The following is a 13,323-nucleotide window of genomic DNA, read 5'->3' as shown; positions in this document are numbered from 1 at the left end:
TTTCATTTGAAATTTGTATTCATATATATATACCTCTATATAACAAAATATCGTATAACGGAACCTTATATGACACCTCCACACTTTTGCTTAAAACATATCAATAGGTAAGTGGATATAATTCGACAACCTTTTAAAAAAAACGGAAATAAAATCAAAATGAACGACGCAATTTACGACAACACTTACGGGCCATAAAGCATTTTAATAGATTCACTGGGGTGGATTTTTGTCACGCCGAAATATGTCAATTCGTATTCGACGAATTGCTCCGATACAAAAAGGTATTGTGTGCGATTTTATATGGTGTCATTTTCCGGAAAAAGCATTTTTCTCGGAATATTTTCAAATTTACATCAACAATGAAAATACAGACTTACATCATCATATTATTATTATGAATGTGTGACTATTTATAGAAAGGCTATGTTCCAAATTTCACTTAAATAATAAAACTGAAATAATTATATTGTCGTGACTAACCTTTCATCTTAAAACAATCCTAAATACTACGAATTTAAATAAATTGGCATTATATGAGTACTGCAAGGCTATATCATGATATCCTACGTACTGTAAAGTACCTTAAAGACTATTATCGTATAGTCAAAAGAATCTCCTTTTTATGTTTAAATAATACATTGTAATAAGTATATACTCTGACGGCCCGATTCTGCGTCCGCAGTGGACCCATGATAAAGTATGTCATCGCTTGCTTGTAGTCCTGGGCCTTGAGTTTGAATCCCAGGTATGATAAATGCACACGCTGTTTTGGCATGAACTTACTTCAATACATTTCTCAAAAATAAAACTGTAGGTATTCTTCATGTGTCGACCAAAATCCATATCGAATTGTATAGCCGATTAAAATTATTATAATATTATATTCTAATAGTAATTTAAATTGATACTCTGAAACGGGTGAAATATTTTTGAGTACAAGGTCATTTACCTCATATTGTAAATACTACATATAATTTTTTCACTAAATCGGATAGTTTGATAGCTAAAATCGATAGATTTTATTTTTCATTCCGTTTTTCTAAATTTAAATGAAATACAATCTTAAAAGAACGGAAAAACGAAAATTTGTACGTATGCAGTTCGCCGTATCACACTTTACTGTTAAATGTTGTAGCGGAAATATATGGCAATATATCAAAGACCATCCAACCTCTTTGGGCCGTATAGTACTGACATAAAATTCATGTCTAAGTAAAACACGGTTCTTGTCGCTTTACACTTTACAAGAAGCCAGTAGCAAACAAATTTTGAAAATAGTCGATATATTTGATTTTTTTCTTAGGTTAGGTTTTCATTCTTGAATTCAGTAATTTTGCCAAAATCAGCTACGAAAATTGATTTAATGTTTATATTGAATATCATAAAATTGGTGATCTTATAGTATACGATCATCTCTTTCCAATATGGAAGCTCACGGCGAACTTTACTGTGCCAAGGTGAAATGTTTTACGTACAATTTACATGTTACCCTATTTCGGTTACCTAAAAGGGCTTTATTTATTTTTTTAGAAAATACAATTAATTTTATGTCGTATGTTATATCTGTATTTGCTTCAAAGTAACTATTGTCTTACTATAGTAAACTGTACGCATATGTTTCACTCAGAGGGGGATTTTTTTTAGCAATGAATATTTATTTCAAAAGCAATTACAAAATAAAGGTTCTGTAAGCCTTCCGTATATTACTCTTCGTGACAGTGATATATTATAATATTATAGTATTCAGAGTTATTTTCTTCAATATAAATAACAGAAAAGGTTATGTAAAATACAGACAACAGACAATTTTATAGAACTAATACAAATTGAGCTTGTCAATCTCCTTTCGAAAAATCACATGTGCGCGTACACTTACATGTCTAAATCGACGATTTGTATTCTGCATACAATATTTTGTAACACAATTTCTTTGTATTTCATGAGAAAAATATTTCTAAATCTGATTTTTTCGTCTACAATACGTAGTATTGCCATAAATCAAATTAAAATAATACATTCGAAGAATGATTTGTTATTTATTCACACATGATAGCCGATTATACGATAATATGGTTGATATATTATTACAATACACTGGTAAAAAGTGCCTGTTTAAATAATAAATTAAAATAAAAATGTCTAAATTATAAATTTTATTTTTAAAATGTCATCATTCTGTTAATAACCTAAATTATTCTTTACTTTATATTTTATCATTGAAGTTTACTGAAATAAAATAAAAATTATATTAAAATATATCTAGTATTATATATACATATGAATGCATCAGAATAGTTTCTTTAACTGCCAATAATTATGATAAAAAGACATTGTATTAATTCCCATGATGGCCGAGCGGCTTAAGCATTGGCTTATAGAGTTCCAGGTTTAAATTCTGGGTCTGACAAAAAATACATATATTGTTTTTCAATTTGTGTTTGAGTCAGAGTATGGACCTATTAGGTCGAGCAAGTGGCTAACATCTATTTGTCGTAAAAACAATATTCTGTACTAATACAAACCGTGGAGGCCCATAATAATGATATGATATATGATATTTTATTATGATCTTATAAGGATCGGACATGGTCAAAAAAAATTAATACAATAATAGATTAGTAATATAGAAACGCTATACCATATTATAACAAGATTTTTAAGCGAGATTTGTTTTACGATTTAATAATTTATTGCCAGGCCATAAAACGCAAGTAATATAAAGTCTACTGAATGTCTTGAAAATATTAGCAGTATTGAATACGCGTTTCTTTAACGTATTTTAACACGTGCTTGAGATTATCACATATTTCTCCGTACTCAAAAATTGTACCTTCTTACTACAAAATACCCAGAAAGTAACACACTTCCCACTACGTTTGTGTTCCCTTTATGTTGTACTCGAGTGGAATTTCCATCTTGTTAATTTTAAAATTTACATTATTAGTAAGTGGTATTATTAATTCAAGGGATTTTTGAATTACTATTAATTGGCTTCTTACTTATGATCATTTATTTAATTTCTCATAAATTTTATGCAACTTAAATACGATTAAGCTAAAAAACTTTTAATAAACTTGGTAAATTAAATTGAGAATTTCTAAGAATAATTATTGTCCATAATATATTATGTTTAATAAATAATTTTGTCTTTAAAATTTATTACTATAATAATATAATAGCTGTTGTATTGTTTATTTTGTATCAGTTGACAATGTTCTAATGAAGCAGACAAAACCGATTCTTATTATAATAAAACGATTTGGAATAAGAATTACATAATTATAAAATAATTATGTTTTGTTTTAATTAATGTTTGTCAGATAATTTTTCAAAATATATAATATAATAACCAAAAATGGTTGGAAACCATTGATCTAGGACGAAGTTTAAAGACAAACATTAAGTAAATACTAAATTTACATACATCCATACATAACCCCTGTGAAACTTTGATAGCAACACTGGTGTTAGTCTAGGCTAACTTTAAGTTGAGCTTTCAATTTCGTATTAAAATGATATAGTTTCGTAAAAACAAGAAAATCATTCTACCAAAAAGATGCGTTAGCCCTCGTTACTCATTAGATATTCATTATACCAATCGTAGCCTTAAATATTTATGATTTCCTTTGAAACATTCGCAATTCCAACTCATAATAAATGAGCGCCTTTGAACGGTATGACACCCGAATAAATCGCCAAGACAAAAATACATAATGAAACCGTTTCTTGATTGTAATATTTATTCGACCTTTTGCGAGCACAGCAAACATTACAATAAATAACCCATTAGAGTGACGTAGTTCAAGCTGTTTCCGAAACATATTAACCCTGTCGGTACATTAATTATTATCACATTAATCAATCCAGAAGTCAACGTCTGTTGTAGCGCGCGTGCCACGAGTAAGATGACAATAATTGAACTAAACCTACGCAAAGCGTTACTGCAATGGAAAGGTTAATATCATCAATCTATGAAAACGTGGATACGACCTAACGCAGAAGTGAAGTTATATAACTTAACTTTAAAAAAAATAACCGACGCAAACTATTAACCGCAGATAAAGAATTGAGTTAAATTTTAATTGCGAAACTTGACACAGGTGTTTTTTTTTGCTTATATAAAACTGCCAAAGAAACCTGTGATACTTTGCTCATTTTTCAACAAATTATGATCAATAAAGTCTGGGAAATCATCATAAATAGGGAGAAGTTTAAACAATGCTACCAAATTATCTTAATTTACTTTTAAAACCAATCACTAATTCACTTAAATTATAGACGTTTTTTTAATGTAAATTTGCGTTCATCGATGAGGTTCATTTTTGGCTTAACAAGTTTATTGATAAGCAAAATTGCCGCATATGAAATGATACCAATTCAAAAGAGACTCCACAAACTCCATTATATTTACAAATATGTCACGTTTGGTGATGTTTACACGCTCGCGGCATCATCGGACTATATTTCTTCAAAAATGATGCCGGAACTCGGGTTCAGTAAATTTTATTATTATAATTTAAAGTTTAAAAAGTCAAATCACAGAATATTTTCTTATAAGAAAAAAGGTACAACTAACATAAATGTTTTTTCATTATAGTCCATATAGCATTTTAATTAAATAATAGTCTATGGAATTTTGAATTAAAAGATCGAACGACTACCAGAAATACATTCCTTATTCTTCTTATTGTGCCATCCCCTAGCGGAGGTCGACCACCATCAAGGCGATCTTATATTTGTCGTCTGTTACCCGGAACAGTTTGGTGGAGCTGCACTCGTACCAATCACGGAGGTTTTTAAGCCACGAAATGCGGCGCCGTCCTCTGCTACGCTTCCCATTGATCTTTACTTGAATGACAAGTTGGGGAATGCTGTATTTTTGTCCTCTCATAATGTGGCCGAGGTATTGTAGTTTCCTGGTTTTGATACTACGTAGAACTTCTCAGTCCTTCCCCATTCGATTGAGAACTTCAACATTTGTCACCCGGTCAGTCCAAGGAATTTTGAGGATGCGTCTATACAGCCACATCTCGAAAGCTTCAAGTCTCCGTGACATCTCTTGGTTTAGCGTCCATACTTCCATACCATAGAAAAGAATTGAGAGCACATAACAACGTACCATACGCAGTCTCAGACCTAGGTTAAGATCTCGATTGCTAAGGAGGCGTCTCATTTTGAGAAAGGCGCTCCTTGCGATCTCAATTCTAGTTTTTATTTCCTGAGACTGGTCCCATTTCTCATTGACCCATGTACCTAAATATTTATAATGGGTCACACGTTCGATTGGTTCGCTGTTAATGACAAAATTTGTGTTGGTGTCTGGTGTCGCTGTTTTTGATACTAGTAATAGTTTTGTTTTCTTGAAGTTCATTTTTAAACCATAAGAATTACTGGCCTCATTAACCTTTTCTACCAGTTGATGTAAACTCTTTAAACTATCAGCAATCAGCACAGTATCATCGGCATATCGTATATTGTTAATATGTTTGCCATTAACCATAATACCCACCGATAAAATCAAATGTTTAGCTTGAAATCGTAGCAGATACTCCGTGTAACATCATACCTACATCCAATATGACGGCCGCTCCGGGCATTTGTGAGAAAAATCAATCGTAAATTCTTTCAGAGTGATCCTGTAACAATTTCGCTTTTAATCTTGTTGTATAAGTACAACAACAAAAAAATAATAAAGCCGTATTGTATATATTATATAAATATTATATTAAGGAGTTATAATAGACCAAACTTTTCTTGAACACGTATTATAAGATTTAAAAAAACTTTACTCACGCTTATGAGCAAATGTGTTGCTTAAAGGTCAAAGGGCTCTACAGCTAAGCTCTGAATAATAATTCGTATAGTTTGTAGAACTGATGTTTATTCCATTATAATAAATACACTTTCTTTTTTCAACTTTTAAATTAATTATTATGATCACATCAATTAATATTATTAATACCATTTTGTATTTACCGAAGAAGACAAAATGTATCTCTACATTACTCACTTAATTACTCAGATTAATGTGTTTCCATCAAGAATTGATATACAGCTACAATAAATTATTAAAGTTTTAACCCAAGGATGAATAACCTAAAACAGCATCAATAATTCAATATTTGTTTTAATTTAAAAAAAAATCAAATCATCGACAATTAAATTAGTTATATAATTTTCCAACGTCTAAATATTAAAAATGACGATATTTCAATATCGAAAGCTTAACTGTAAAACTCGATATTTCATTATGGTAATGGTTTCTTTTATAACATGCACTACCTTATTCTTATTTTCATATAAACATATATATTAATAGCCATCGCGCAAAAAAATGTTTGCTCCAAGTAGTCACTCTCTCTTACTTGATACTCAATACAATAATGTAGTATAAGGCCTTTTAACGTGGCAGACATAATACAAACGGCGATTTTTTATTAATATCTGTGACGTCACTACTTTCTATGACGTACTTACACAATACATATATGCCTAACACATTTAATATTATATTTCAATAACACTTATAATAATAATATACTCATGACATCCTATGTACTTTTCGTGAATCTATATTATTTGTGTACGTATGACGTGGAAAAACGTTGATACATATGTAATGTATATATATTATTTTTGCCTGTAGTTTTATGAGTATCCAATGTCGATTTATCAAGCTACTGATCGCAATGTATTTAGTCAAAAAATCTTAACAAGAGACATTTAAAAATTACTTGAATATGCTAAATTAATCATAATGCATATTATATAAATAAAAAAACGGTCGTGTGTGATCAACACCTCTGAATTAATACATTTGATATTTAAAAAACTTTGGACTTCTCATACAAAACTATTTAAAACTTAATTTTCTTTTTGCCTTTATAAAATAGTATAGACTTTCCTCCTTTTTCTTCGAACGCCGAAAAATTTTAGCCGTAATACCATTATCAAAACTGCACTACTATATTGATATATTTTACGTACATCAGGATGAGTTTAAAAGGGCGCTGTTTTCCATTTTTTTACCATTGGATCTACTTAGCTCATAATTTTTGTATTTTACTCTTTACACTGTTTTTTTATAATGCTGTGTCTATTTATTTATTATTGCTTTATTATTCAAACCATGTTGAAAAATATACAAAAAAAAAATTATTACGAATAATATCCAATATTTGTCTTTCTTTTTTATACTTTTAATCCAAATTAATACCTATTGTAATATTATTCATTAAAAATATCTGCGTCATTTGAAATAGCCTCAAAAACATACACATTAAAAATATCTTGGCCAAAATAAGTTCAAATTTTCAAAATATTACTTACTATAATTAGGTAAATCAGTATATAGTGACACGGTAAAAACTGCTTGCAGAAAACAAATCTTAAGCACACACAAACTATGTATGGTGCCACTGTATACCAATTTATCTATAACCGTGCTGATATATGTATAATATAAAGTATGTATCTGAGGAAAATATTTTAAAATTCCATCAATAATTATAACCACCTTTTGGCAAAGATTTATAGACATAATAAAAAAAACACCTCAGATCCTAGATGATATCGTCATGGATAGTGTCTACTTTTTGAAATTAGTAGTTTTGTTCTATATAATGTATAATACGGTAGAACTACGAGATGCTGGTTTGACACTGGAATGATGCAAGAAGACTGGCGAGCGACATGGATACGCGTGGTGTCCATATGATCCAACTAAGTGGCGGATATGTCCGAAGAAGAAAAAGGATAGATGTAGGTTTCAAAAACTATTTAGATATATATAAGATGTTTTCAAGTATTATGCATGAATCTGACTCTTGTCCAACTTATATAATATATTTACATATATTATAATTTTTGAAAGATTCTAAGTAGTTGTATTTGTTATATAATTAATATATGTTATAAGTTAAACACAATTAATATGTGTACTGTATTTAAACCTATTATACTTTACAAACAATTAACCTTATCTAGCATAAGCCTAATGAAACCATACAAAGCTCTGGTCACACTGAGCTATTCAAACGTAGATAGTTTACACATATGTATAGTGTTGTATACTTGAGTCTCCCTACATTTGACTTGGGATAATCGTATTATTTGTTCATTCGTTCTGAATAGCGTAAATTAGCAAACTTACTACGAATGTTCTGTACCTTGTACTGAAAACTTTTGAATATATAAATCGTAGATTTATTATTCCTTTCAGCATGACCTACAATGGTGTATTTACACACACTATTTGCCTAACGAATATAATACGACGTGACCTTGCATTTCTATATATATACTGCCTATTATATCTATCATTATATATTAATTGTTTTTCTATATGTACATATATAATATTATATATTTTGACGTATAAGTACGTTCTTGTATTTGGAGTGGTCAGTTTTGATTGTCTTACATTAAAATCGTTTATAATATATATGTTAACAAAGAAGTTATTCGACGTAAAATACCCGGTCAATAAACTGATTGTACTCATACAGTTAGGGTAAAACAGGCGTCCATAACTACGTAATAATGCATATTATTATTTCAGTGTGCCGACGTTATTCTCCTATTTTGCCTTCCATGAAAGCTACCCACCTTAAAACAACCAACCCTATCATATTCTTCATTCTACAATGAGCAAAACATACATTTTGTTTTAGATAATTTTTTCACTGATGTTCCATTATTTTAAATCTAAGAATGACCGTTGGTACATTTTATCCACTGACAAAATAAATCGAAACAACAGTATTTTTCAAAAAAACCAATTATTTTTTACATCGCGTTGTTATTCAGACATTCCATGATATAAAAATACGTGTCCGGAAGTTTGTACGTATGCAGTTCGCCGTATCACACTTCACCGTTAAATGTTGTATCGGAAATAATATATGGTCGTATATTAAAAACCGTCCAACCTCTTTAGGTCATATAGTACTGAGATTAAATCCATGCCAGCGGCAAACAAATTTTTAAAATAGCCGATATAGTAGATTATTTATTAGGTTAGGTTAGGTTTTCATTCTTGAATTCATGAATTTTGCCAAAATTGGCCATGAAAATTGAATTAATGTTCATATTGAATCTAAAAAAATGGAGACAGTATAGTATACGGTCATCTCTTACTAATAGAAAGCTCATGGCGAACTGTGCTACGGTGAAATATTTTACGTAAAATTACATGTAACCATAAAAATGTGGCTAAATATAAATAGCAACGTTCTAGTAATGTATCTGATATTTTAACTATTGTACGACAACATTTTCTTGGCTACGCTTCTAGGCGCTGTTGTCTACTAAATGGGAGGAGCTAGTTAGTTTATAATGGAATTGCGGGTAAAAATGGGCGGAGTATGCTAGTTCACAGTTTTAACACGTAGCCAAAAAGATGTTGTCGTACTATACATATTACAGCAGCAATGATCCATGTCTGATTGTAATGCCGATTAATATACATATATGCCGATAAAGTGTTTAAATAGTTGAATCGATTCTAATTTAATGTTGAAAATTATAGAAGGTACCTATTTGCACCATACTAAACCGTCATATACCTCGGCTTATAGGCCATAAGTCAAGTGATTTTATGATATGGAAACATTTTCAGCTTTTGGCTAAGAGGGATCGTTAAAGAGAGATAAAGTTAGAAACAACATTCGTCAGAAAGCTCATAAAAACACTTTCACGGCCCTAAAATCACAAAATCTAGGATAGCACGTTCTTCTACGAATAATACGAACGTCCTTTTTTTGCTTTCAGTTCAGCAAAACCGCTTATCTGAAAAATCTGGGTTCTGGGAATTTTGTAACAGATATCTCTTATTTATTGCCTACTGTTTTTGTTAAACCTACGGAATGTACGGTGGGAAAATGGCAAATAAGTACCGGATAATTACTCAAAATGTCTATCGAATAAAAAAATATATATATAACAGTAAACACAATTTTACGGTTAGTGTATACTGAGATGAATGAGGAATAACATTTATTTTTGCTACACAAGTAGAATTTTTAAATTATTGTTTTACACCGCGAAAGGGAATTTTGAAAGACGTATATATACGATACCTAAAACTAACAATATTGAAGCAATCTACGAGTTTTATTAATTAGCAACTACAGTAAACAGTTTGGACAGTGACATCTACAAAATTAAAAAAAAACAACGTTTTTCAGTGGAATGTATTTTGTGAACACACCAAAACGAGTGGTTGCAAATTAAACGCAAGTCAACTGTTTACTGTTAATTAGCAACAGAACACCACAAGTGACAGTGTTGCTACATTTATACATTTTTTTTACATAATAACACAAGTCCTACGTATGTTTTTACCCTTTTTTAGTCTTCAGTTATTTATGTGAGTATGTTTATTAGTAATATCGCAGAATAATGGTAGTGTAAATTAATAAATATCTTCAAAACAACCAACTTTACAAGAGAGTTAAAACACTAAATAAAACATCATTTATGTTATATGAAAGTAAAGTGTTATTTTTTTATCATTTCTTAAAATGCATTAAAGTAGTTCAAGTATTATTTTTTTGTTTTTTTTTTGTTTTGTGATTTTACCGAGGCTTTGACTGCGACTCGCTGTCATATCGCCTCTTCTCTTCTAGAAGGGGATCCATCGATCAGGTCCTCACTCCTATTCTGTTAAATAGCTTTATAATTATTTTGCCGAGCATCGTGTAATCATTGAATTTCAGATAGTCTAATTCAGACTTCAGCCAAGTCTCTGAGATTAATGCTATTGTTATTTTTTGTCTTATTGAGTAAAGTTCTATATCATTCTTTTTTTGCTTCATACTTCTGGCATTCCATTGTAAAATCCTAATTTGTTTTTTCTTATCCATTTTGTTGCAGAAAAGTTTAAATATTATTAATTGTAGTTTAAATATTATGTTTCGATTAATCTTCATTATATCGCATACTTTAAATAGTTTTAAAATTAAATTATAAATAATAATTTTTCGTAATATTTTTTCTCTTTCTAATAATCATTTTGTTGTATTGACATTGCCAAATGATATATTTTTTACATAGACTATAACAGTGAAACAGTAGTGTAGTAATAGAATTTAATCACAAATACGTAGGCTTTTAGGCAATCATATAAATATATTGTGACATCACCAGTAATTGACTCCGGATGAAAGGTCAGTGCCTTAAGCACTAGTGACTAGAATATCATAATATATGTTTAACATTTAAAATTTTATTTCAATTAATTTTATATCATATATATTCTGATAAGATACATTTATTTTCCGTAATAGAACATTCATCAAAATTTTTAACACCTACGTTGTTACGCCTACGTTACGCCCAGTTGTGTGACATCAATTACCTATAATGTACCCCAGGACATGGGTTCAATAAAAACATATTTTTTATTATTAATCAGATATATTTCATTATTTAAGCATTATTTTAATTTGGGTATATACTGGTAAACAATGACCATAATATGCCATCGTCATTAAATATGAACACATTTTTGTTTCTCAGCCTATTACACATTTTCTTTTTAATCAGGGGTGCTTTTATCATCAGTTCATTAGTTAAACAATTTACCGATCGTGATATAAAATTTAAAAGATGTGTACAAAACCATTTTAATATGTTGTCATTTAATTAGCCATAACATTTCTCTGAGTTTTACAAATTTATTGTTATTATATCAGGGCTCGAAATGGACCGGAACGCACCGGAGCGCCGTTCCTGTTCGTGAAATCGGAAAAATTATCGCTCCGTCTCGTGGAATAAATAATTTGACCGCCTGAGCTGGATTGGCATAATATAATAGATATAATAGAAAATATAACACACTTATTTTTATGAAAAATAACACATAAACTTTGATAACTTTACTATGTAAAAATCTTCAGAAAACTGTCGAGCGCTCCGGTTCGTAAATTTTTCCATTTCGAGCGCTGTATTATATATTATTTTTAATACTTAAAATACTACATCATCCTAACAAAAATATTTCACCATTATCTCGTTATGTAAAATATTGTGTAAAAACTGAAAATATCATATTCTATAGACTGTTCTTCTAACTTTCACATACCAAGAAACACAGATCCATACAATATTTCGATATTACACCTTTTACAGAATGGATCAAAGATATTTGACGAAAATTTGCAATAATCACCCCTATCGCAATATACGTAGAGTTTATTTTTAACTGCATACCATATGTATTTAAAAATAACATTTTAACAGACAGCTGTTTTAGACGTGTTAAAAAATTTAAAAATAAACAAAAAGTTGCGTGTATGAAAGAATTAAATTTGAGCTTACAGTGGAAAATTCAGGTATGTATATAATGCATTTTCAGAGCTTTTTTAGACGATTTCTACCCAACACGTTAATGACTTTAAACTTTTGAGTGTTTTACTAAAATATAATTATTTAGAATATTTATTCAACTTTTGCAAATTTTCAAATAGGTGGATATTAATATGTTCTTATCAAAATTTAATACACGAAGAATGGACAATGTCGGTAAATTAAACCAAGTAGAATATTACTACAGATTAACTTATCATAAAATTCGTTAAAAATAATACATCATCTTGAATTAAGGCCATTCATCCCAGAAAAGTACATTTATTTACAGTTAAGTATGTTTTCCAAATTTAGGTACCTATACGCTAAAAAATTAATAAATCACGAGCATACAAGAATAATAAGCAATATATTGGTATTAAATAATATTAGACTCACCATCTTCCAAGTACGGTCCTGCATTTGCTACTGGCAGGAGCTGGACTAGAGCCAGCATTGCGCAGAGAAGTACCAATGCCCAACCACCCTTCATGATGCACTGGATCTGAAGATACAGAGACGAGAAACCTGAAACAAAAAATATGAACTATATAAATAACTAATAATGCATAGTAACCAATATTAGTTCATTTGCTGAAATAAAATGTTGTAAATGCAGTCAAACGTGGACACACTGGATAAAAACACAAAAAAAAAAGAATCCATATGCTACTTAGGGGCTTCAATTTTTGAAAATTATAGGCTAGATGAAATACTTTTAATATATAATTTTAATCCAGTTTATGTTTTATTTTATTAAAATATTATAATAATATCACGTAATAATTAATAGTTATCGTTGTTAAACAATAAAATTATTTATCGCCCATTTTCATATACCTTCGATAGCTCAGTTGGTAGAGCGGTGGACTGTAGAGAGTAATACACACATTGTTATCCATAGGTCGCTGGTTCAAATCCGGCTCGAAGGAATTTATTTTTAAAAATAATTATTTTATCAAATAATAATAA

General features: G+C 29.8%; 1 protein-coding gene and 1 non-coding gene across 4 annotated transcripts in view; one reads left to right on the top strand and one right to left on the bottom strand.

Moving 5' to 3' along the window:
• Positions 1–13,323, bottom strand: part of LOC147078048 (xibalbin-1-like) — a 233,374-nt gene that overhangs the window by 190,822 nt on the left and 29,229 nt on the right. For all 3 annotated transcript variants that reach the window (XM_085961159.1, XM_085961160.1, XM_085961161.1), the window contains exon 2: positions 12,751–12,879. In XM_085961159.1, the coding sequence (XP_085817285.1) occupies positions 12,751–12,844 (94 nt within the window). In that variant the 5' untranslated portion in view covers positions 12,845–12,879. The remainder of the gene's footprint in view (positions 1–12,750; positions 12,880–13,323) is intronic.
• On the top strand, positions 13,191–13,283 carry TRNAY-GUA (transfer RNA tyrosine (anticodon GUA)). Its single transcript has 2 exons — positions 13,191–13,227; positions 13,248–13,283. It is a non-coding gene; the product is annotated as a tRNA-Tyr (tRNA).

Source organism: Rhyacophila brunnea, unplaced genomic scaffold (assembly GCF_057557595.1).
Source record: "Rhyacophila brunnea isolate RB1 unplaced genomic scaffold, BYU_Rbru_1.0 scaffold_12, whole genome shotgun sequence".
Classification (NCBI taxonomy): domain Eukaryota; kingdom Metazoa; phylum Arthropoda; class Insecta; order Trichoptera; family Rhyacophilidae; genus Rhyacophila; species Rhyacophila brunnea.
Note: the sequence above shows the minus strand (reverse complement) of the source record. Positions and strands in the feature narration are given on the sequence as shown.